At 45.8% G+C, this 27387-nt stretch overlaps 1 protein-coding gene and 1 long non-coding RNA gene across 2 annotated transcripts in view; one reads left to right on the top strand and one right to left on the bottom strand.

The window, feature by feature from the left end:
* Window positions 1–3277, bottom strand: part of LOC146068069 (uncharacterized) — a 37824-nt gene extending 34547 nt beyond the window's left edge. The window contains exon 1 of the long non-coding RNA XR_014472954.1: window positions 3132–3277. This is a non-coding gene — a long non-coding RNA (uncharacterized LOC146068069). The remainder of the gene's footprint in view (window positions 1–3131) is intronic.
* A 5045-nt stretch (window positions 3278–8322) lies between these two features.
* Window positions 8323–26105, top strand: LOC146064287 (uncharacterized). Its single transcript, XM_083177580.1, has 3 exons — window positions 8323–9216; window positions 24840–24945; window positions 25981–26105. The coding sequence occupies exons 1-3, from the start codon at window positions 8323–8325 to the stop codon at window positions 26103–26105; spliced, it is 1125 nt and encodes a 374-aa protein (XP_083033706.1).
* Window positions 26106–27387: the final 1282 nt, after the last annotated feature.

Consider the following 27387-nt stretch of genomic DNA (forward strand, 5'->3'; position numbering starts at 1 on the left):
TCACTGGGGCTGGCAGTTGGGTGGGTGCTGCGTGTCACTGGGGGGGGGTTGCACATATGATCATGGGGGGGGGGGGTGTAGAAGGGGCTACCCAGTGATCCTATATACTCCTCCCCCCCCGTGAGACACAGCATGACCCACCCCACTCCTCAGCCCCAGTGAGTACTCCCCCTCAGCGACCTACAGTCAGTAACCAACTTGGGCTCCCCCCTGCCCCATCTATGTAATCCCACACCCAACCAGCATCAAACATATGACAAGGACAATTGGACAAATTACCCATTTTAAACTAGTCCCCCAGGCACCAAGAAAATGGCGCCGGAGCCCGGAGAAAAAACCCGCCAAAACCCCCCCAGGCGGTTGAAGCACACACACACAGCACTCACATTACAGTCCTGGCTGGGCTCCCGGCTACTAAAATAAGCCTCTGTCTTCTGCTCCAACCTACTCTGTCCCTCCAGAGGCAGTGAGTGAATGAATGATAGGCTGCGCAGCGTGCGCACTAGCTGGGTGACGGTCGGTCGGTCAGTGAGTGAGTGACAGCCTGCGCATAAGCCTGGATCCCTCCTCCGTCCCATGGGTGACCAATCCTCATAGCAGGAGGGGGAGGCACTAAACTACCTGTCAGTCACAGACTCACACAGTGCTGCACTCCACCGCCTGGTCTCCAAGGCTCCCTCTATGCTCCGCCTCCACCCATCAGCCAGCCAATCCCCGCCCTGTGTGCCGATCGGCACTCACTCACAGTCGCCTGTCACTCAATAATATAGACTTTAGTGTCAAGCGGCTGTGACTGTGAGCACCGAGCGGCGCACATAGAGACTCACTGACAGCCAGGCTCATCAGCGGCAGCATTGAAAAAAATGGGACGAGCCGTGCAGCGCCCCGGGCAGTTGCACGGCTCGTCCCCCTGTAAAAACGGCCCTATTAGTTAGCACTTTTGTTACCCAAACTCCTGGCCATCTAGTCTTCTCTGGCGTTTACATATATTTTTATTAAATAGAACTATCTTAAAATACAAATAAATAAATAAATAAATAAATATGACAGACACTAGCTAGTTTCCCTGAAAATAACGTTTAAATGTTGGTAAGTACAATACATCATACAAAACATTAACTGTTGGAAGTTCATTTATAGACACTGTCTTAATTTTCTGAAACATTATAATTGAGAGCGGAAGCTGTAGTGAACACGGTTAGTATATCTGCAGCAACAATACCAGTCATCATTACATACACAGCTGTGCTGATCCATGGAACATGGAGAAGATCCACTGAGTCTGAATCAGTGGGCAAATCACGGTGACGGCTGTGCTTTCAAGTTTTTGTGAGGTATGCATACATGTACACATACCCTCCAACTGTACCGAATTTGCTGGTACAGTACCGTTTTTTAACGGTCTGTACCGGCAAATTAACCCTGTACCGAATGTACCGATTTTATTGAATTGACAGCTGGGCAGAGGGCTGTCTGTGCGCTGCCCGGCTGGATCTAGTTTTTGCCATATAATCAAACAAGCGGCAGCAGCCTGGTCCGACGCTGTTATTATCAATTCTCTAGGGCCTAGTCTGGACGGCCGCGAGCCAATAGGAGCTCGCGGTCCGGCAGCCGCTCATGATTGGCTGACGGACCGCAAGCTCCTATTGGCTCACTGCCGTCCAGCCGCGGACTAATTGAAAATAGCAATGAACCAGGCTGCTGCCGCTGTTCAGTCGTACCGGCAGCCATCTTACTACACCCACCTGTGCCCTGGGTATCGGAAACAATAACACGCGTGACGTGGGGGACCGGCCAGAGCCATGAGCACCAGACACGTGACATGCCGGTAAGGGAACGGGGCAGTATTATGTGGGGCACGGTAATGTCACGCAAGTGCGTGCGGGGTTCCTGCAGTTTGCGTATGGGGAAAGTGAGGGCGCTCCTCGGGCTCCTTTGTGTGAATGCCTGCCCAATGCAGAGAGCTGTTGGTGACCTGTGTGATAGCAGGAGGCCGGGGGCACAGTGCTGTGGGTGTCCTATGCGAGAGCAGGGAATATTGGGGATCACTGGTGCAGTATCCACTGTAGTGGGGGTGTAGGGAGCTGCCCTATGTGAGAGTTCATTGGGGAAAAGTATTGGCAGTGGGTAGGTGGGACCTGGATATTTTATTTTAAATGGCCAGCCAGTACACATACAGAGGGATGGCCACGCCCCCTTTACCAATGGTCACACCCACTTTACTCATGGCCACACCTCCTTTCTGGGTGTGTACCGATTTCCACCCTTCAGATGTTGGAGGGTATGTGTACATACTGCATGCACACATATAACATACATACAGAAACAGCATAGATACACACAAATAGCATGAGTACATACAGCATGTACACAAAGAAAAACATAGCATAGATATACACACACACAGCATGCATGTACACATAGTTTTACACAGATAGCAAAGATACACAGACACACATAGCATAGATATTCACAGCATTTGCACACATACAGGCAACATATACATACAGACACATACCATGTACCCACATACAGTACATGCATCATACTGTATACATAGACACAAAGCATGTAAAAACACACACACACACACACACAGCATATACTGTACAAACAAACAAACACTCAGCATTCACCCCGTCCCCCTATTAGATCTAAAAAAAATCTGCACATTGTACTTGCCCAGCTGATGAGCACAGTCTCTGCTTCCCCCCGGCCAGCAGCTCTCCTCAAGTCCTCATAGCACAGTTTTTCTTCCCCCGTCAGCTCTCCTCCACACACAGCAGTCACGTGGGTGGAGTTCAGCCTTCGAGGAAGTACACGCTGCATGTGCAGCTACAGTATCTCCCCCTACTGTCAGCCAGCCCGGCCCCAGCGACAATCATTGATGGTGCAGTGGTAATATAAATGTAAACCTCCCAAAACATTGGTAGTGCAGTGGTATTCTAAAAAAAACGCCCCACAAATCATTGGTGATGCAGTGATTATATAAATGAAAGCCTCCTAAATCATTGGTGGTGCAGTGGTATTATTAAAAAAACGCCACACAAATCATTGGTGGGGCAGTGGAAATATAAAGAAAACCCTCCCAAATCATTGGTGATGCAGTGGTATTTGTTTAATATACTTACCAGCCTCAGAAGACTTCGCAGGCTGTCCCAGGCTCTGTGCTGCTTGCAGGCTGCTTCTCTTTCCAGGGCTGTAGAAAAGAAGGGCGGGGATGGGAGTGGCTGGCCCGGGAGATCTCATCTGCATCACATTGCAAACAGATAGGAAACCTCAATACAGGCATCCAATCTACACTATATCTGAACAATCTGCACTATATAGACTGGGCTGCCCTGTCTATCTGATTTTCGATTTCTGCTGACACGGGGGCGCGCATCGGGATAGGATCTGGATCGCAAGGGTTAAAATCTGCATGCGATCCAGATAAGATTCTGACTATATAGTCAGAATCGTAAAGAGATTGTACCCGTGTGTACACAGCATCAGTTTTATTTTCTAGCCCCTCGGTATTATGGGGGCTGTAGTCATTCTGTTCCTCAAATGGGTAAGCATTGAAAGAGAATCACTACAAAGGCCACAATGCTGTGCTCCTATAATTCCTGTTGGCTGATGAATTCCCAAATCACTGGCGCTCACCAGACGGATTTCCGCCCAGACAGGTAGGGACCAGGGTCGGGGACTGTCTGTGCTGCCTGCCGCAGCTGCGGTCAGGTGTGGTTAGCGACTGTGTTAATATTAGAGTGCGCCGCCGGGTGCTGTGCTCGGAGAAATAGCGGAGCCGCTGTCATGAAAATGGTCCCAGCATCCTTTGCACGTCTTTTGGTCGCAGGGATTGCTGGGACTTGTAGTAAAACCTCTGTCGGCAGCCTCCACCGTGCAGTGGTATGTTATCCTCCGCTGTAACTCATAGATACCACATTGCCATAAATGTAATGTGACACATTGTTCAACCCTTGTTTGACTCGATATAGAACTAATAGTGGTCAATGTAAAACTATCAGAAGTATATCTCCCCAGCCTATATCATAAAAATAGGTTTCATTATGGAAGTTATCGCTCTTGGCACAGTATAGCAGTTTAGCTGATGCTGGTTCAGCATAAGGGTGGGGACCACTACCATCAGTGCATTGTGTATTGCATCTGCATTCTATAGATAGTTAGCTTGCGAGCAGGGCCCTCCTACCTCTATGTTGGTTTGTTACTACCCAGTTTGTTTTATCACTGTCTCCTATTGTAAAGCCCAGCATAATATGCTGTGCTATATAAGAAATTAAATAATAGTGTTTTTATTATTACTAGGAGTCAAGTCTAAGGTCTGGGCTCTTTGCCTGCCTTTTGCATGTGGGAATGGTGTGGTAGGGGCAGAACATCTGCAACACAAACATGTCTCCATGATATTGCTAAAATTCTGCAGAGGACCAAGAGATGGCACCGATAGTAGTGGGCCCCAGGTTCAGAACGTGTATCTCAGCTGTGTTATTTTGGAATGCTCTGCTGTACTGTATGTCTGAATGCATTTGGCTGACACCAGCTTTGCATGTGTCATGGCCACAGAAAATGTAACAATGCTTGCTGTTGCTGCAACAGATTGTGGGCGGGATGTATTAAACCAGAAATGCTTTCAGGGATTTTACCGCATTTTCAAATGTACTAAAGCCCAGGCAAAGTGGCTCCAATTCGAAAGTTATTGCTAGCCTATGAGCTGCTTTCCCCATATAATACTATTGGAGAACGAGTCACTGATTCTACATCCAGTCTGTGCATACACACTTTTTTTGTAGATCTCCAATCTGCATTTGCTGAAACAATCTACTGAAAGGAGGGTAATTGTGTATTATCAGGATGCCCAATTTGCCTACATACGCCGGCGTAGAGATCGCATCGCGTGTGATCACATGCAATGCGATTTAGCACACCTCCACTATGCACGTCACCCTGAAGCGAGGCGAGCGCACGCGGAACGTGTCCTCCTGACTTTTCATACCCCCACTATCCATGTCAGCGCGGAGTTGATTTTATAAAGTGTGGTGAGCGCACGCGGAATACATGTAAAGCAATCTGCGTGCACTCACCACACTTTATAAGATCAACTTCACACCGACGTGGATAGTGGAGGTATGAAAAGGTCGGGAGGAGGCGTTCTGCATCCCCTCGTGGGGCACGCTGTGCTCGCCATGCTTTGGGGTGATGTGGTTAGTGGGGGTGTGCTAAATCGCATTCGGGCATGGTGCCTCGCTGTGCTCGGCACACTATTCTATTCTCCCGCCACACCCTAGTGGATGGTAGGGCATGAAATACCGCCTGTCGGCACATGTTGGCTCAAAAAAATTGAAAACAGCATATTGACCTTTTGACTGTCGACCTTGTGTTTGTCAACCTAATGATGCTGTTGATGAACCCCATGTCGACCTTCCTCTTGTCGACCTAGTGACCATATACCGACTTGGAATACCTACAGTAATGATATCCAGTTATAGGGCGAGTGAGTAGTTGGAAGTGTTTCTGCCATCGACAATGACGTTTGAGTGTATGTGACCATAGCTTGTGAACCATCAGTGTTCTTTGTGTGTACATGTGCAATAGAGCAGTCTTGCCAGGTTAGTGTTTATCCCTCTGGCGTATTACATTACAAAACATTGGGTCAGATTCAGAGGTACATTGGGACAGATGTATTAAGCTTTAACAAGAGATAAACCCCCAGCCAATCACCTGCTAACTGCCATGTTACAGCCTGTGTTTGAAAAAAGTCAGTAAGGAGCTGATTGGCTGGACGTTTATCTCTCCTTATCACCCTTGCATTTATCTCTTGTTAAGGCTTAATACATCTGCCCCGTTGTGCCAAACAAGCAATGAGTGATTGACACTGTCACTTACTGCTTATTCACTAATAGAGAGCCTTGAGATGCCAACTAGTATGACCTGACCAAAGTGTCTGTCACTTTGTCAGCCACTGCTACCTGGTGTCAGCAGCAGTGGTACCAGTGAGCCAAGCCTGAGAGGAGACAGGACCAGCTTAGACTCCTGATACTGTCTCATTGTCAGTAACAGCTGCCAGCGTGTCAGTGTTAAGCACCAATGTCACCAACAATTTTGACGATTGATAGTTAATGCAATCCCCGCCAATAATGCAATCCCTGCCACAGCTATTTATATCACTCCACCCTTATCTGCCCAATCTGGTGGGAAAAACTATTTGGGAGCAAATGACAATCACCCAATCTTAAGGAGTGTAACCAGCTTTACTCTCCTACCCCTTTCACACAACCTAATTTCCCGGGTTGGGACAGCAACTAGCGCTGGTGTGTAAGGTTCCCGGGCCAAAATCCTTGCAAAAATTGCCGGGATTCCAACCCTGCTATGGAGCAGGGTTGTTCCTGGGTTCAACCCGGGGTCCTGGCCAGTGTGAAAGGGATAGGGGGTACATACCCGAGTTGCCGGTCCTCGGTGTGCTGTCAGGTCGGGGATCCACACAGGCGGCGGGCGCAAATGACAGGAAAGGAGGTGGATGAAGATGACGCAGCTCTCCTGTGCTCTCACTGCCCCCGGAGAGCTGCATCATCTGCACCCACCGTCTGACCTGTCATCTGCGCCTGCCGCCTGTGTGGATCCCCGGCCTGTACCGAGGTCCAGCGACAGGGGTGAGTACTCCCTGCCACGAGCACGCCTCCTCCCTGCCTCATTCCTGTTCCCTTCACACACCAGAAAATGCAGGGACTTTTCTGGTGTGAAAGGGGCCAACCCAGGAATGGCCAGGCATGATCCCTGGGCCATATTCTCGGGTGGGTCCCTGCATTTTCTGGTGTGAAAGGGGTATCACAGAATGTATGGGGCAGTGGACTTGACTGGGTCTGCCTACTGGCTAAGTAGCACTGTGAGTGTGACATGCAGAATTAAAAAAACATTGGTACTTGCATGGGTTTTGGGGACTGCTATTAGCATATTAAGGTTGGCATAAAGGCAGAAGAGTGGCATTGGAAGTGCTCTTATGCTGGGTACACACCAGGACGACTAGGGCCCGATCCCCACAATCTAGATCCAATTCCGATCAATTGGATGTAGATTGTGTGCTGATTGGGCCCTTTTCTGACCTGGTGTGGACCGATACCGATCCGATGCGCGGTCCCGCGGGTCGGTCGTTATTGAGATCCTACCTGCTGCAGGTAGGATCTCAATGACGACCATACAGCCGGGTGCGGGTCGCCATCGGATTGGACCCGCTCACGGTGCACATCGTGAGCGGGTCGTGCCCCCCCGCGTCACCATGAGCGGGTCGGACGAGACACTGACGACCCGCTCACGATGTGCATCGTGAGCGGGTCGTCCTGGTGTGTACCCTACATAACTGGTTGCCCAGGGGGGAGAAAGCACCTACCCCTGAGTCTGTCCCGTGTGATTCATGAGTTTATCATGTTTTGTTTTTTTTAAACAGACTTGTTCATACTTGACCATCCCAGTGGGCATGGAGGGAGAATACGAGCCATACGATGGGATGGGGTACACTACAACAGTGTCCATGTCGACATAGACACCAAAAAACCTTCATGTTGACAATTTGCTTGTCGACCTCTTGGTCATGTCAACTTAATGGTGTCAACCTTTTTGATGTGTCGACCTGTTGATTGTCTACTAATAGTGGTCGACCTTTTGATTGTCAACCTAACAAACCATACCCCTATGGCATACCTCCCAACTTTGTAGCTGCAGAAATAGGCTGCACGAGCGTCCAAAAAGGGGGCGCGGCTTGTGTAAATGAGGGGCGCGGCTTGTGTAAATGAGGGGCGTGGCTTGTGTAAATGAGGGGTGTGGCTTGTGTAAATGAGGGGCGCGGCTTATGCAAATGAGCCGCGTCCCCATTTTCGGCCGGGAATAGACGCTGTGCAATTCTGTCAAATTGGGGGGGCTCCCAACTGGCACCCCCCGCAGCGGGACACCTCCGGCCGCGGGTAGGACAGCGGGACAGGACCCGGTAATCGGGACTGTCCCACTGAAATCGTGAGTGTTGGGAGGTATGCTATGGAGATAGTAGATTTCTACTGAGGGGCACTGATGCACATGTGTTGGTTATTCTTCCACATTACTCACAGTTACTGTACTGTTTTTTTCAGATTTTTGGTATATTTAATGTTTACAACTACTGCATTGCAAGTGTTCTTTCTTCAGTGAGCTTTCATAGAATATAAAACTAGTAAGACAATTTGGATATCAAACAAGATAGAAATAATGTGTACAGTTTCTCCTAAGCTAATGTGTCATTAACTTTTAAACAGATGACCCAGTGATCGGTACGTAAACATCCAGCTTCCCAATTTAACCATGAAAAATTCAAGTAGTAAAACTAAGAATGACAAAGAAGGCAATACAGTAAATTCCAAGCCAAAGAGACACTTCAGAAAGACAGAAAATTATTCTCCAAAGGAGTTACCGCACAGGAAGCTCTCTCGCATAGGAAAGGCTGTGAATGAAAACTCTGATACAACAAATACATGCACTAAGGATCAGGCTAAGTTTTCTTGTGAGCATTGTGCGAAACAATTTAACAGAAAGCCAAACTACATTGTGCATCTGAGAACTCACACTGGAGAAAGGCCTTACATATGTAGTGAATGCGGAAAATGCTTTACACAAAGCTCCAGTCTTTTTAGGCACCTGAGAGTTCACGCTTGCTCAGAATGTGGGAAAACCTTTACACAGAACACACATTTTATCACTCACACGAGGATCCACACAAGTGAAAGGCCCTACTGCTGCAGAGAATGTGGCAAACATTTTAGCAGCAGTTCAAACCTGGTAAAGCACAGGAAAGTTCACACAGGAGAAAAATCATGGCATTGCACTGTGTGCTGGAAGAGTTTTTCCTGCAGCACACAGCTTCGAGCGCATTTTAGAGTCCATACAAAAGAGAAGCCATATATGTGCAGTATGTGTGAAAAAAGCTTTAGCAGCAGCTCCAACCTGGTTACTCATCAGAGGGTTCATACAGGAGAAAGGTCATATGTTTGTACAGAGTGCGGCAAACGCTTTACCCAAAGCTCCGCACTTTTACAGCATCATAAAACTCATGTCAAAGAAAGACCCTGTGTGTGCCCCGAGTGTGGAAAATGTTACACAGATGAAACCAGCCTCGGGAGACACCAGAAAATCCACACAGATGAGAAATTTTTTACATGTTCGGAGTGCGGAAAAAGTTTCAGTGGCAACTCCGCATTGGTTAAGGCCCCCATACACTATACAATTTTGGGACGATTTCATCCGATTTCGGCACTTTGGGCCGATAACCGGATGAAATCGCCCCAACATCGCAGGTGTGTGATATATGATCCGATCCGATGCGCGGTCCCGTGCGCATCGGACCGGATCAGGGAGGTCGGACGGTCAGCACATAAGATCATCCGACCTCCCTGTATGCTATGCATATGCCTGCCCACCTGTCAGGCATATGCATGCAGACACCGGGGGGCGGGGGAGCACGGCGGGCAGACACACTGACCTGGCCGGCATGCTGTGATAACAAATAGCAGCGCTGCCGCTGCGGGACGGGACGCACAGTGGCGGCTATTAGATTTTTAAAATACCTGTCAAATGACCGGCCGTTCTGTGATTGGCTGAGAGCTAATTCAGACCCGATTGCAGGGAAAGTTTGTTCTCAAAATGGGCAAAGCCATGTGCACTCCAGGTGAGGCAAATGTAACATGTGCAGAGTAAGCTTTAAGGGTGTTATTTTGCAGAGTAAATACTGGCTGCTTTATTTTTACACCGCAAATTAGATTTCAGTTCAACACACCCCACCCAAATCTAACTCTCGCTGCATATGCTACATCTGCCCCACCTGCAGTGCAGCATGGTTTTATCCATTTTGAGAACAAATTTGTCACGCAATCCGGTCTGACATGCCCAATATTTAGTACTGCAAAGAATGAGGCATAGGGAGTGAATGGGTAAGATAAAGGAGAAGAAGGGGAACAAGGGGGGGGGGGGGGGGTTATTAATGGAAGAGTTGGGAGGGATCAGGGCTATTTATCAGCAGGCTCCAGCAGGAACTGAGGCCCTTATTCTAGTTCACTCTTTCTGACAAAATATTTACTAGATGGACAAAACCATGTGCACTGCAGGTGAGGCAGGTGTTACTTGTGCAGAGAGAATTAGATTTGGGTGGGGTTCTACACCTGCCTCACCTGCAGTGCACATGGTTTTGTCCATCTAAGAAATATTTTGTCAGAAAGAGTGAACTAGAATAAGGGCCTCAGTTCCTGCTGGAGCCTGCTGAAAAATAGCCCTGGGAGGGATGGTAGGAAGAATGGAATGGGAGGAAATAGGAAAGAGTGAGCAAGAGCTAGGTGAGAAAGAAGAACTGCATTAAACGGCAGATGCTAGGCAAACGTACCCTGTGATGTGCAAACCATGGGGTCCAGACTGCATGGAACCTGTTTTATAGTATTGCTGAGAAGCCCAGCAATATACTCCATTCTTGGTTGGGGGGCAGATCGTAGTTTTAAGCGATGGCAAATGCAGGCAGGAGGTGGTATGCACCTTCTTTTGCATTTGCTCTTTTATGGATCGCATATAATAAGCTTCTGTGAACAGCTTATTATATGAAATAAATGCTGAATCAGGCCCTGTATATATTATCATATGTTACCCTTTATACGGGATTCCATAGTGCTGCCTACTTACAGTAAGTTATCATATTGAGGTATGGTGGAAATTTCCTTTAACAATCACAAAATAGAGCATTAGAAGAATTCTATTTTACTTCTGACAAATAAGCACAGGTGATGGAACAGGCCGACTGGAAGCTGAAGAATGCAGATGCACCACTACACTCGCCATTCCTACAAATGGAATCGGTACATCTATCAGAATGAACTTAGGTCTACAGTCATTAGGTGGACCCCACTAGGTCGACTGGTAAGAAGGTCGACATGGGCCAAGGTCGACATGACTTAAGGTCGAATTTGCATAAAGGTCGACATGAGGAAGGTCGACTGGTCATAAGGTCGACATGGGTTTTTCACTGTTTTTTTATCCGAATGTCAACACAGTCGACATGGACACAGTTGGCAATGAGAATCGGACCCTCGCAATGCTTCGGGCACGGTGACTTGCTTAGCTCGTCACAGCTTTAATAACCTCCTCCACGCCCTAGTGGATGGTAGGGCATGAAATACCGCCTGTCGGCACATGTCGGCTCAAAAAACAGTGAAAAACCCCATGTCGACCTTATGACCAGTCGACCTTCCTCATGTCGACCTTTATGCAAATTCGACCTTAAGTCATGTCGACCTTGGTCCATGTCGATCTTAAGTCAGGTCGACCTTCCTGCCAGTCGACCTAGTGGGGTAGACCTAATGACTGTAGACCTAACTTCATTCTAATAGATGACCGCTTCCCCTACAAATGGGGTGCAAACAGCACCCACACTTCCCAGGTTGGGGTGCAGCGACCTGTGACCACACACTCTAGTAAATACAAATACAGGGGTCTCAGCACTCACCTTAATATACAAATATTCAAATAAATAATGGAGTTTTAGTTCATGAATTGATAAATGCATTTTTAAGCTTGCAGCCCATCGCCAAGGGACCCCATTTCACTACAAGTCCTACACTAACAATTAGTCTCTTAAGAGCCTTGCAACTGCTTACACATTATAGCTAAAATGAACATGTGGTTTTTTTTTTCTGGTTTAGAGCTCACCTGCCAACTACCTTATGGCTCTTAAAGGTGAGACAATCCCCAACACAACACCTGAATTAGTATTAAAGTGGCAGCTGTCACAGGTTTCAGTAAACCTCTGATCGTCTGATGCTCCCACCATTTTACCCCTAACAAATGAAATCCCCCCTTCTCCCCCTCCCCTTGGTACCTGAAATAAACAAACGGAGTCATGTACTTTTGGCGAATTAGTGGTCACATTTATTAATTTGCTTACAAATATATACTGTTACTTGCTTCTGTGGTGAAGCTAAGCACTGCGGTCCACCAGCCCTGTATCGTAACTGAATCAAGCCGCCCGGGGGGCCAGGGACCCCTTCTCGCAACTTAAAACCTGTAACCGCCCGGGGTCACCCTTCACGTTGCCCCCCGACGCCAGGCCTTGGAGCTCTTCACCCCCTTAGCTGGGGGGTGCCTCCGCTTCCTGGCGCCATTTTGGCTGGCCCGCAGTACTTCCGCCTCTGTTAATCTATGTTCCATTGCATCATAATTCTGCTTGTTGTTCGTTCTTCCTTCCTCTTGGGGTGGGCGGGACAAACACTTCTCAGGTATTCTGCTCCTAATGACCCTCCCCCTATACCTGGCCTTCCTTAAGTATGGTGATACGCCCTGGGGAGGGGTCACTTTACCTATTTCTTCTCCTGCCCTCCCCCCTTGTTACCTTCCCACTTTCCCTACTGTTTCCCACTGCATATGGGATTACAATGGTAATGGAGCCCATCCTAGTAGTTTATTGTCTCTCGCGTCTAGTCGACGCTCGCTCTCTTATAAATGAGCTTATCTAGGGTGCATGACAAAGCTATGATCACAGTAAAAGAGGTTCATTAAAAATGAACCCATGCATTAACCCAGATACAGAAGTACCAACACACTCGCCATTCCTACGAATGAGGTGCAAACAGCACCCACACTTCCCAGGTTGGAGTGCAGTGGCCTGTGACCACACACTCTGGTAAATACAAATACAGGGGCCTGAGCATAATAAACTAACTAAATATACAAATAATGAAATATATATGTATGTAGAACAGACCCTTGTTTCGCGCTCCCAGTTGTATGAATATTTGCTGTGGGGGGGCTGCCTTATTTTCAAGATCCCCTGTTGGGGGATGGAGAAAACATGGAAAACAATTGTAAGATGGTGCCCCTTTAATTGACTGTTTGGGAGTTGTGGACTGCGCACTCAAAAAGAAGGTGAAGTTGTTAATGTAGGTATGGATGAACAAAACAGTACTGTGGTGTTGGTTAAAATGTTTATTGAAAGATATATAGGGAATGCATATATAGCGAATGCAAGGGTTACTCAAATGAGAATAGGTGGGAGTGATGCAGTTCAATTGACAGGCAGGATACCTCTGCGTCTCACTGGGGGGATAGGCTGTGACAGCGGGGTCCTGACCCTGTGTGGTCTAAGAGTGCTGTGTTCGGGTGTTCGTGGCACCCTACTGGGACATTGCCTCATCAGTGGACTTACCTACTGACCCATCTGCACACAGGGGGAGACATAAGTCACGGCCGTGACCTATGGTGAAAAGGGGATCTGTTTATGTAAAACATCCATTTGCGGCCAAATTAAAAGGTTTAGCATATATATTTAGTGTGCACCTGCAAACTCCTCCTCCTGCTTGCTGCACTACAAGTCTCAGCAGGTAGCACCTCATATGTCCAGGGTGTGCAGTTTAGGGCCCCTCCCCCTATGTACTATATATTGTGTATTCATACACACTGGAAGGTACTAGAGACGCCTTCCTCCTTAACTAGCACCCCACCCACCTGTCCCAGATTGATTTTAAATAGGTTGAAGTCCCAACATTCAAGACTGCACACCTCAGCTTGGCACTATGAGGGTAAGTCCTACTATACATATATGCTGAGTGTTAGTCTGTGGGACTGTGTTTGGGGCGCTGGGCTCTTTGGGCTGCTGTTGCTGGGCTGCTCCATGGCATCATATCGTATACTTTCAATCACCCCTTTAGTTTGTTTAATATATATGTAGCACCCTTCACATTTATTATTACTTCTTACCTAGGTAAGTCCTATCACATATAATTTCCCCTATCCCTTTTACTATCACTTTAATTTCACACTAATGTGATGCCATGGGGTGGTTCTGCTGGGCAGGCCTGGGGGGCCCTGTGCCCTGGACCTGTCCCAGAGTAGTGTTAGGGACTTGTCCTATTGAGGTAACCTGGATGCGGTGGACAAGCCCATACTAATGGCCATTACTATGCTAATAACCTCAAATGCAATATAGCAAGATATTAAAAGGTTTAGCATATATATTTAGTGTGCACCTGCAAACTCCTCCTCCTGCTTGCTGCACTACAAGTCTCAGCAGGTAGCACCTCATATGTCCAGGGTGTGCAGTTTAGGGCCCCTCCCCCTATGTACTATATATTGTGTATTCATACACACTGGAAGGTACTAGAGACGCCTTCCTCCTTAACTAGCACCCCACCCACTTGTCCCAGATTGATTTTAAATAGGTTGAAGTCCCAACATTCAAGACTGCACACCTCAGCTTGGCACTATGAGGGTAAGTCCTACTATACATACATGCTGAGTGTTAGTCTGTGGGACTGTGTTTGGGGCGCTGGGCTCTTTGGGCTGCTGTTGCTGGGCTGCTCCTTGGCATCATATCGTATACTTTCAATCACCCTTTTAGTTTGTTTAATATATATGTAGCACCCTTCACATTTATTATTACTTCTTACCTAGGTAAGTCCTATCACATATAATTTCCCCTATCCCTTTTACTATCACTTTAATTTCACACTAATGTGATGCCATGGGGTGGTTCTGCTGGGCAGGCCTGGGGGGCCCTGTGCCCTGGACCTGTCCCAGAGTAGTGTTAGGGACTTGTCCTATTGAGGTAACCTGGATGCGGTGGACAAGCCCATACTAATGGCCATTACTATGCTAATAACCTCAAATGCAATATAGCAAGATATTAAAAGGTTTAGCATATATATTTAGTGTGCACCTGCAAACTCCTCCTCCTGCTTGCTGCACTACAAGTCTCAGCAGGTAGCACCTCATATGTCCAGGGTGTGCAGTTTAGGGCCCCTCCCCCTATGTACTATATATTGTGTATTCATACACACTGGAAGGTACTAGAGACGCCTTCCTCCTTAACTAGCACCCCACCCACTTGTCCCAGATTGATTTTAAATAGGTTGAAGTCCCAACATTCAAGACTGCACACCTCAGCTTGGCACTATGAGGGTAAGTCCTACTATACATATATGCTGAGTGTTAGTCTGTGGGACTGTGTTTGGGGCGCTGGGCTCTTTGGGCTGCTGTTGCTGGGCTGCTCCTTGGCATCATATCGTATACTTTCAATCACCCTTTTAGTTTGTTTAATATATATGTAGCACCCTTCACATTTATTATTACTTCTTACCTAGGTAAGTCCTATCACATATAATTTCCCCTATCCCTTTTACTATCACTTTAATTTCACACTAATGTGATGCCATGGGGTGGTTCTGCTGGGCAGGCCTGGGGGGCCCTGTGCCCTGGACCTGTCCCAGAGTAGTGTTAGGGACTTGTCCTATTGAGGTAACCTGGATGCGGTGGACAAGCCCATACTAATGGCCATTACTATGCTAATAACCTCAAATGCAATATAGCAAGATATTAAAAGGTTTAGCATATATATTTAGCGTGCACCTGCAAACTCCTCCTCCTGCTTGCTTACCTGGAGATACCCCTGGCTTCTCCAATGGCACTCAGGTGTCAGCTATCCCTCCTAATGCTGAACCATCTATGCCTCTCTCAACTGCACAACACTTTTATTGGCAAGCTGCTCAATCAGAGGTCTGTCATTCAGGTGCCAACAGGGAGGGGTAAATCTGGTTAGGAAAAAAAACAGTTTGTATCCCTATTGCACACTGAATGAGAAATATACATATAATAATCAGATAATACAGAGATCTTGGTTGCATATATCTGCAGATATAGGGTTAAGCCCCCAGGCCGTACGTCAAGGCATCTCTGTCACTGGGGGTCCTTAACACTGGGTATGGGTCTGGGGTGTGGGCCCCCAATATGCCGGCAAAGGCTGACTACTCCAGGGCAGCACACAAATGAAAGTTAGTAGGTGTTAAATAAGAAGCACATAAGTGCTATGTAAGGAGGTGAAGGTGTGGTTAAAAAAATACATACAATGTGATAGGGAAAAACATAAATGTTAATAAAGTGTTAGGGTGTGTCAACCTGGAGCAGACCAGCCATACCAACAAAGAGGGAATCACACTCCCAAACCCATCCCATGCACAATAACAAATTTATGGGCCTAATAGCCCAGTGTAAGGCCACATGATAATGGCTTACAACATCTGAATAATGCACGTGTGACTTGTATTAAAAGAAAATGACGTGGGCCCCCCTCCCGAACGCAACCAGACCCAGACTCAAAGAACCGGTCCTGGTTTTAGAAATCCAGGGGACAAAAAACATAGGGGATCCCCAGGATTTCTAAAACCAGCACCAGGCTCAAGGGCCAATCCTGGTTCCAAAAATATGGGGGACAAAATGAGTAGGGGTCCCCCATAATTTGGCAACCAGCAACAAGCTCAAGCAGCCACAGCCAGGGGAAACTTTATATGCAAGTTTTCCGGCCAAAGCATTCATCCCCGTAGCTGGTCAGCCCGGGCTGGGATCCTGGAAGAGTGGGGACCCCCCCCCAATATAGGGGAATCCTGCCCTCCAGAGTTACCGCTGAAGCCGGGGCTGTCCCCGGTGCCCCTGGGGCAGTGGGCATCAGGCTGATAAATGGTTAATATTAGATTAAACTATTGTGTAATGTTGTGGAACTACAAGTCCCAGCAAGCCTGCACCACATACAGGGATTTAGAGAACCACAAGTCCTAGTATACGGGGCATTGAAGGACCCACTGAGTCTTGTTCCACAACATGACCAATAGTGAAATAAATCACACACACGAACAGTATAACTTTATTACATACTATATTTATTCACACATACATTACCTATGGATCCCGAAGGCCTATCCTCTTCTCCATATAGAATCCAAACAAGTACGAAGGAAGGAAAGAAAAGAACTCTCTCTTTTTTAGGGGCACAACTTTAGTTTGTTAAGTATTATTGTATATTTAAAAATTAACTTTTATTAGGTTTTAATTTAAAATATTGGGAGCCAACTATAAAGACAAGACCATTTTACATACATACATAGAAAACAAATCTCACCTGTCAAGAAAAAAATCTCCTAGGCAGGACAATAAAGAAATTTTTAAAATCTATATCACAGTCAAAGTTACTGTTAATATCTGTAGTATGGCATCTATATTACTGTATAATTTAGTGTAGATGAGCTACATACTATTGATAGCAAACTAGCGAGAATATCACCTTGTGAGGGAATATCTAATCTGCTTGTAGTGTGATATTACCTCATTTGTTATATTTCAATCAGAATACACTGAAATACTGCAAATGGCAACATAGAGATCAAAAATTTGAAATAATGTTGCAATACCGTTACCAGTATAGTTCAGAAAAACATGTTATGCAATGAATATAGGAGATATAATAAACATCAGTGCAGTAAATGGCTGTAAATCATTAAACCACTATTCTTGTTAAGGATATAATAACATAACTCCTGAAGACTTTGGTAGATCAAAAGTGCCTTGTTGTGCTACAGCGTACATATGTGTAATTAGTTGGTTAGTTTAGCGCAACACATTTGTGTAAGAAAAATCATAAAGGAAAGGGCAGAGGCGTACCTAGATAATCGTGGGCCCCATAGCAAAAGTTTGTAAGGGCCCCCTATTTAGCAACTGATGGTGATAAATGTATGTAAAACATATACTCAGACAGCAAAGATGGGCCCCCTTAAGCTCTGGGCCCCATAGCAGCTGCACCCCTTGCACCTATGGTAGTTCCGCCCTTGGGAAAGGGAGAAGAAGAAATCTCCTTTAAATCTGCTGCTACTGCTGCTGCTTGCAGGAGGGTACACCTGTGCCAATATAGCAAGTGAGCGAGTGCATGCAGATTTTATTATGCCTACTAAAGGAGTCAGAGGGCTTCTGCTGTTGAGGCTCAGTGTGCAAAACCACCTGATTAACACTAGGTCCTTTCAGGAAAGCTACACACACTTAAGCTCCAATGAGAGAGCCCAGAAAAGGTATGGATATAAGGTATCAAGGGTAAACCCTCTTCCTAGTCACAAATGCTGCTTTTTGCCCATTTGCCATAAGGCATTGGTGGGATCCAAACAAGTACCTGTAGCACACATCAGATAAGCTGAATTTTATTTTTAACACAGTATGGGCAAAATGTGTCATCGTTTTTGAAAGATTGAAGTGTTATACAGTATTGCCTTATTGTATACTGTATGTCTCTTTTCTCCTCATGTTTCTATACATCCGCTAATGGAGTATATTACAAGGAAGATTCCAATTTAAGGAGATCACTAAAATGGGAAATGATACATCTCTAGTACCTCAGAAATAAACTACACGTACAATAATTAAAAAAAGGAAGATCCCGCTAATAATGACATCTGGGACCTATGCCCAGTTTCGTGCCCAATTTCTACCCAAATCCTTGTTGGTCAAAAGAAATTGCAAGTGAGTCATATGTACCTGACCCCCCTGTGCAGGTTTCACGTGTCATACTGTTTGACCAACACTGTTTAACCCTTGCAGAACACCAGCTACTTATTCAAAATGATGAAATCTGGGACCCATGCCCACTTTACTGCCCTATTACTGCCCAAATCCTTGTTGGTCAAAAGAAATGGCAAGTGGATCATATGTAAGTGACCCCCCCCTATGTGGATTCCAAGTGTAAAAAATTTTGACCAACGCTGTTTCAACCTTGCTGGACACATAGGGTGAAATTTAATAGGATGAGAGTTTCAGAAAGTGAGAGATTTGGTAAGAAATCTCCAGTTTTTTTAAAGCGGCAATCATTTACACTTCAAAATCAAACTGGTTTTGCAGTGTAAATGATTGCCGCTTTAAAAAAACTGGAGATTTCTTACCAAATCTCTCACTTTATGAATCTCTCATCCTATTAAATTCCACCCCAGATACTTATTCAAAATGATGACATCTGGTACCCATGCCCATTTTTGGGCCCATTTTCTGCCCAAATCCTTGTTGGTCAAAATAAATTGCAAGTGGGTCATATGTAGGTGAACCCCCTGTGTGGGTTTCAAGTGTAATATGTTTTGACCAACACTGTTTAACCCTTGCAGGACACCAGCTACTTATTCAAAATAATGACATCTGGGACCTATGCCCAGTTTCGTGCCCAATTTCTACCCAAATCCTTGTTGGTCAAAAGAAATTGCAAGTGGGTCATATGTACCTGACCCCCCTGTGCAGGTTTCAAGTGTCATACTGTTTGACCAACGCTGTTTAACCCTTGCAGGACACCAGCTACTTATTCAAAATGATGAAATCTGGGACCCATGCCCACTTTACTGCCCTATTACTGCCCAAATCCTTGTTGGTCAAAATAAATGACAAGTGGGTCATATGTAAGTGACCCCCCTGTGCGGACTTCAAGTGTCATACTGTTTGACCAACGCTGTTTAACCCATACAGGACACCAGCTACTTATTCAAAATGATGAAATCTGGGACCCATGCCCACTTTACTGCCCTTTTACTGCCCAAATCCTTGTTGGTCAAAAGAAATGGCAAGTGGGTCATATGTAAGTGACCCCCTTGTGTGGGTTTTCAGTGTAATATTTGTTGACCAACGCTGTTTAACCCTTGCAGGACACCAGCTACTTATTCAAAATGATGAAATCTGGGACCCATGCCCACTTTACTGCCCTATTACTGCCCAAATCCTTGTTGGTCAAAATAAATTGCAAGTGGGTCATTTGTAAGTGACCCCCCTGTGTGGATTTCTGGTGTAAAATTTGTGGTCCAAGACTCATTAACCCTTGTAAAAGTGATTGTTCTGAATAAGAAGCTGGAGCTCCAATAAGAAGTGATTAAGAAGCCAACTTCAGCCTCGTTGGAATTTGGGGGTTGTGAGAGACGACACCCTCGCTGCACGTGATGGTTGTAGTATTGCAGCATGCATTTAGTTTGCGTGGTAAGTTTGGTAAATCTTCCAAATATTAAAAAAAGTGATGTTGTCCCTAGCAACCTACTGTATCTGTCTATCATTTCTGTATTGCATCCTACAAAATGATAGACATACTCTGATGGGTTACGATTGGCAACATCACCTCTTTTAATTTTTCGAATTTTAGTAAATTTACCCCTTAGGGCAAGATTTATCAAGCTTCATAATGCAGGGCTGCCTAACCTCCCGGAATGGTCGATGTGACATAGGATATGGCATTGGATGGTAATTATAATGGCATAGGGGGCTGGAAGCATCGAGGCCGGTTTTGCATTCAAACCTCCAAGAACACAGCTAATGGAGGTTTGGCCAAACTGCTTATACACAGATCTGTTGAATGCAATACATTATGGAACTTGCACATTGTGGGCAATGCCATCTTTAGCTAGGCTTACCACACTGCCCCATTACACGGGGTCACCAATGAACTACACAGGTTATTGGGCACTGAATTTACAGAAGTAGACTGGAGAGACACAAGGTAGCTGGAGCTGGTGAGTCAATGGAGGGCTGAAGATACAGAAGGGGGCTGGAGAGACACAAGGGAGCTGGTGAATCACCAGGCAGCTGGAGAGACTGAAGGTGGCTGGGTAGACACAAAGGAGCTGGAGCTGGTCAGGAAATGATGGGCTGGTGAGTCATCAGGATCCTGGAGAGACTGTTAAAGCATGAGAAAGACTTTTTTTAACCAGAATTTCTACATAAGAGGACATTGACATGGTATCAGTGTACCGCTGCACCCAGCACACTATTATATTCTCCCGCCCCGCCCTAGTGGATGGTAGGGTATAATATACAGCCTGTCGGCACATGTCGGTTAAAAATAAAAAAAACTTGATAAACTCATGTTTTGACTGTTGACCTTCCTTACCCAATGCTTGTGTGGACCTGCTGGCCTTAGCCATGTTGACCTACAGTATTTCATGTGTCAACCTAAGCCGTGTCGACCTACTGACCATATCCAGTTGGTCATCCGGGTTAAAAGCACACATTTACTGACAGATGAACCTGTATAGTCATTTTTAAATGTTAGGAAATGTGCACTCTAGTCTTGGAAGCCCAAAATAAAGTACATTAGTCCCTCATACACCAGCCTGACTTGTCTGAGCCACAAGTCGGACCTGATTTTCCCTTAACCTCCCCAGCATCCCTTCATCCGATTTGGCGTTTTATCTCACGTATATATTTTATTTACAGTTTCTTATATAGAGCAGCAGATTCCGTTGCGCTTCACAATAGGAAACAACAGTGATTATAGAAACTGGGTAGAAACAAACCGACATAAAGGTAGGAGGGCCCTGCTCGTACGCTTACAATCTATAGCACTGAAGGACTCGCGGTGAGCTGTTGGGGGGAATTCAAGGGACATTTGATGCGATAAATCAGATGAAGCCGCGACGTGCACTGAAGGCAGCAATTCCAATTTATCTTATGGGAGCAGAAGGTTCAATCTCCAGATTCGAGGTGCACGTGGCTTCGGTTCGAATCCAATGTCAAACACATGCGACTTGGCCACTTGACCGAATTTCTCAGGCGGCTCAGTAGCATTTGGGTGAAATCGGGCCAAATCCCATAAGTGGATGGCCACCTTAAATGCATACATGGGCAGACTAGATGGGACAAATGGTTCTGATCTGCCATTACATTCTAGGTTTCTATGGGGTGTGAATCAAAGGGTCTATAGTGTCTTGGTCAAAAGTCAATATATCGACAGGTGCAATGGCAATGTAAACCAAAGGTTGACATTAAAAAGTCGACGTGAGTTTTTCACAACTTATTAGTGTCAATGTCAACACTTGTCAACATGGACCCCAATCATTTCACGGGGCGTGCTTCGGGCATGGGAAAAGTCCCATCAAAAGGAAATTTTTTTTTTAAAAATTGTGAAAAACTTATCTTGACATTTTCAAATGTCAACCTATCATTCGGATATCGTTTCTATGTAGGGGGGCTGATGGACGATTATGTTCAGACATAAGCATTTAAAATGTTGATACACAAGGGAGATGCTTCATAAGATTATGCTTCATTGCTTCTTTCTATATACTTTTATTTTTTTTAAAACATTTTTATTGACAGGTTAAATAAAACAAGTAATAACCATATAAATTTGCAGAATAACAGTCAACTTCCATGTCAATGTGACAAAAACCCAGAGCTTTAATGTCCGTGCTCTGCAACAGGATTATTTGAGGTCATAAATTACCTGTCACGGCTAAAGGGCTGGATGGAGTCGTGTGGTGCACAGAAGCCGGAGACGGACCAGGAGGAGTAGGATTGAAACGTGCAGGTTTAATAACTGATTTCATAAATGATAACCTTCACTCAAATACTTCTTTAAGTGACAGTTGGGATAAATTAAATAGAGTCCAGCACAATATTAATAACGAGCAGGTAAATCTGGAAACGTGTACTTGAAGAGCCAGAGTACATAGAGGAAGATCCGGAAAGAGGTTGATTTGATGACAGAAGAAATGGATCCGGATGACTGAAAGATGATGGAATGAATGAGTTGTATGAAGGAGGGCAGTGGAAAGCTGAGCAGGGTAATTCTGGGACACAAGCAGGAACAAGCACTAGGTAGGACTTGCAGCATTGGTGTCAGGAGAAAACTTCCTTGTAGCAAGATGCAGGGAGCAAGGCACCAGAGTCAGGAGAGAAAGAGCCAGGATCCGGGAATCAGCTAGGAGTTGTGAATGACTCCAAAGACTCATTGCACTGACACTGAACAGCCTAGGCAGATCCCTTATATCCCCAGGGGACGGCTGCCATTGGCTGTCAGCGCAGGATGAGGAGGGAACCTCCACTCTGGGCCAATCTGTCTCCTGCCCTCAACCAAGATGGCGACGCCGGCCTCCCGGCACCACTATCTGCAAAGACACCGCTACCCGACGCTCCCCTGCTGCCATCCCTACCCAGAGCTGCCGCTACCCGCACACCGCAGACCGGAGCCTGCACACGCTAGCCGGCGGCGGGCGCGGACGGGTGAGTACTGTACCCGCCGCGCTCCGTCGCGGCTACGTGTGACATTACCTCCTCCAACGGTGTATAAAACTGGGAATAAGAGACTTCCGCTTCCGCCCTCCTATGAAGCGGTACTAGGGAAGGACTGCTCCGCTGCCAAAGCCGCTATACCGCTCCCGAATCCGGCACACAGCCTCCCAGCACCAGCCCGCCACGACCGCTAACATCCGCTGACTTCCCCCATGCATGAAGCGCTATCTCAGCGCTATGCCAGCTCCAGCCGCGAAGAAAAATAAGGAGAAAGAACGCCAGGCTCAGGAAGCCAAGATGGCGGCGGAGGCCGCGACGCGTTGCGCTGCCCCAGCATCACCCAGCGCACATACCGGCGCACACTCCAGGGGACATCTCTCTCCCACAGCACCCATACAAACAACGGAGGAATTAAACCCACGCAGTGAGTACACTGACCAAGACCGGTCTCTCCCTGCGCCCACCTCCCCTGTCACATATCGACATGGTCGAGGCAATAAGATCAGCAATAGGCCCCCTGCTGGAAATACAGACAGCCTCCATTAATAAGCAGATTGACCAGCTCCAACAGAGAATGCTGGCTAACGAACAGACGACATAGTAGAGCTTAAACAATCCTTGCAAACAGCCACAAAAGAAATAAGCTACCTGCATAACAAGGTCCAAGATCTCGAGAATAGATCCAGGAGGTGTAACCTCAGGATCATAGGACTCCCTGAGGCAGTGAAAGGACAGGAACTCTTTGATTTTATACGGATAACCCTGCCTGAATTACTACAAATCTCTGATAGATGCACAGACCTTGTTATAGAACGTGCACACCGTTTGGGATCTATGCGGCCACAAGAGGGAGCCAGATCCAGGGCTGTGATATTTAAACCCCTGAACTTTTTGCATAAAGAACTAATATGGTCCACTTCAAAAAGAATGAGGGATATCACCTGGCAAGGAAACAAAATCTTGATTTTTCAAGACTATTCGGCGGAACTTTCAAAATCCCGCAGAGACTTTGCCCCGATATGTTCTAAACTAATTCAGGACGGCACAAAATTCGCGATGCTTTACCCAGCGAGACTTCGCATATTCGAGGGAAACACCTATAAAGATTTTACCTCCCACATGGACGCCGAGGCATACCTTAAAGAATCTGGCGCAGCATCACAACATGCTTCGGGCTGGGCGGACGACCCCTGATACCTGGAACACTCGCAAGCACCAAGATTTCCCCATACCCATTTCAGTCTACAAAGGGACATTACGGGACAGCTACACTTTATTACTCCTATGACAGCAACAGAGATCTGGACTGTCCCCTGCCTAAGTTGACGCTGGAGACACACAGTGCCTCAGTACCAGCCAGGCATATTCATGTCTATACCCTGGCGATTTCAAATTAGACAGAAAAATCCCAGGCACACAAGTTAATGGTTTAGTGTATAACATTTTTAGCTTTAAAATGTGTTCTGGAAAGCAATAATTCACTGTTATATGCACATTGTCGTACCCACTCCAGCTCTACCCCTCTCTCCCCCCCCCCCCCCCATTTAATATAAAAAAAAAAAAAATATATATATATATATATATATATATATATATATATATATAGAGCCTGTGGCGGGCGCAATGCGCAAGAAAACCTCGGTTTTCTCTTCTTCATAAGCGGTTGGCTTATTGGTTAAGGAGCATATCCTCCCTGTTATGTTTACATGTCTGCAAAGATGTGTAGGTTATTCTACTTATTGCTTGGAAGTCACATTATAACTAGACTTCTACCCCCTTCCCCCCTCCCTCTTCTTTACCCTTCAGCACCACCGTACCGTCCAGACGAGTTTCAAAGATATGTCTGTGTAGTAACTATGCTTCTTATCAAGTTTACCACCTTTTATGTACCGTGATGTCAGATATTTCAATTGGTAGTTGGAATGTGGGTGGGATTAACTCCCCACAAAAACGTAAACAAATTTTAATGTACTTGAATAAATTACATCTCGATGTTGTGTCTGCAGGAGACCCATCTGACACAAGCCAAAACTGCAAAGCTTCAGATCCTCCAGTGGCAAATCCTCTCATCAGCTCCTTACAACTCCAAAGCAAGAGGAGTCGTGGTCCTGGGTAGGAGACAGACCCCAATGACAGCCGAAACACTTCTATCTGACCCAGAAGGCAGGTACACTCTCTGCCGTATAACTATGGCACAAACACAATTCATTATACTTAACATATACGCCCCCAACACCTACTCTAAATCATTCTTCCAAAACATTCTGAAAATCCTCACCCCCTATATGCACCTCTCTATTGTGCTTTGCGGAGACTTTAACCTGACATCACATCCTACCTTAGATAGACAATCCCCCTCTAACAGGAAGCTCCCTAGACTAGGTATACCTACCCTAGCAGAAAAATTACACCTACTCGATATGTGGAGACTGTTCCACCCCACTGACCGAGATTACACATGTCTCTCAGCTGCAAAAGGGACGATATAGATTATATCTTGACCTCATCTAGCCTCCCCCCCAAGATACTGGTACCCCAGATAGAACCAATATCGTTATCAGACCATGCGATCATATGGTTAAAACTCAAATTATCCCCAGAGAAGAGCACATGTATAAATTGGCGCTGCCCATCTTCATTAGCAGCTTCAGACTCTCTAAAACAGAACATCTTACAGGCATGGGACAACTATGCAGATGACAATAAAGACACAGGGGACACAAACCCCACACTCTTTTGGCAGGCCTCAAAAGCAGTCCTGCGCGGAGCAATAATATCCCATACCTCACATAAAAAAAAACCACTTGCTAAAGAATTCTCCCAAGCACAATAAACCCTCACCGCAAAATTTCTTGAATTTAAACAATCTCCATCCCCCTCTACAAAGCTAAACTACCAACAAGCCAAAGATTCCTTTGAGGGATTATTTGTTAAATCCAAATCCCTATATACATTCACCAATAATGCAAAATTCCACAAATATGGAATTAAATCTAGCAAATTACTCTCAAATCTCCTAAAAGGACACAACTCCACAACAATTATACACCCACTTAAACAAAAAGATGGAACCATTACCAAAACTAATGCTCAAATAGCAGAAACACTAAATGACTTTTATAGCTCCGTATACTCAGCCCCTACCAGCGACAAAAGTCAAGCTGATGAATTTTGGAGAGACCTACCTACACCCCAACTTTCACAACTATCAGCAGAATCACTTACCCGAGAATTTTCCTTATCGGAAGTTCAATCTGCCATTTCGAGCCTAAAACCAGGAAAGGCCCCTGGTCCGGACGGCCTGACGTCCGAATATTACAAGACACTTGCTCCTAAAATAGCCCCTATATTGGTCAAATTTTACAATTCCATCCTCACTACAAATACCACCCCGCCCTACTTCAACTCAACCACGATTAAAATACTCCCAAAACCAGGAAGAGATCTCTCAGATCCTGGGTCATATAGGCCGATATCGCTTCTCGATATCGACTATAAACTTTTAACAAAAATGATTGCTGAAAGGCTGAAACACCTCCTACCGTCCCTAATACACCCTGACCAGACAGGATTTGTAAAAGGAAAAAACCCAGTCACAAACATTAGAAAGGTGCTATCGGTGTTGTATCAATCCCAGTTGGCCGTGTCGGGCGCCTCCCTAGCGATATTATCGCTGGACGCGGAAAAGGCGTTCGACATGGTCCACTGGGACCACCTACACACAGTATTAAAGAAATTTTCCTTTCCCACTAAATTTATGGAACTTTTAGAAACATTATATCGTAACTCTACCTCTAGGATCATGTGCAATGGCACATTGTCAAACCCCTTCCCCATCTTAAGAGGAACCAGACAAGGATGCCCGCTTTCACCCCTACTCTTCGCATTAGCTCTAGAACCACTAGCTATAGCTTTGCGTCAGTCTCCCTTATTCAGCGGTATCCCAATTGGACAGGTAGACCTTAGAGTTTCTTTATTCGCAGACAACATGTTGTGGTTCCTGTCCTCCCCTGAACATTCCCTGCCAACAGCCTTTTCAATAATTCAGCAATTTAGCTCTTTTTCAGGCTATAAAATAAATGTACACAAGTCCGAACTGATGATATTAAAAGGCCCCCCTCCACTCTTCTCAGATAGAGACGACCTCCAGGTTATTAAATGTAAATCCACACAACTAAAATATCTAGGCATACAAATCCCAGCACACATTTCAAATCTATATAATTTAAACTACACATCACTGATTAACAACCTCTCCAAATCCATGGATACATGGACCGACCTCCCACTCTCCCTGCTGGGGAGGGTGGAGGTCATAAAATCAATGATTCTGCCCAAATTAATGTACGTTATACAGATGCTGCCAATCAAACTGACAAATAAAGACATCCAAAAACTAAACTCACGCATGGCGCAGTTCCTATGGAATAAGAAAAAAGCAAAAATTGCATTACACAAATTACACCTGCCCAAGGCTTTGGGCGGTCTCAATGTGCCAGACCTACATCAATACACCAAATCCCTGCTTTGCCGCTTTGCCCTAGGTTGGCTAGT

Source organism: Crinia signifera, chromosome 1, assembly GCF_055691185.1.
Source record: "Crinia signifera chromosome 1, ASM5569118v1, whole genome shotgun sequence".
In the NCBI taxonomy this organism is placed as follows: Eukaryota; Metazoa; Chordata; class Amphibia; order Anura; family Myobatrachidae; genus Crinia; species Crinia signifera.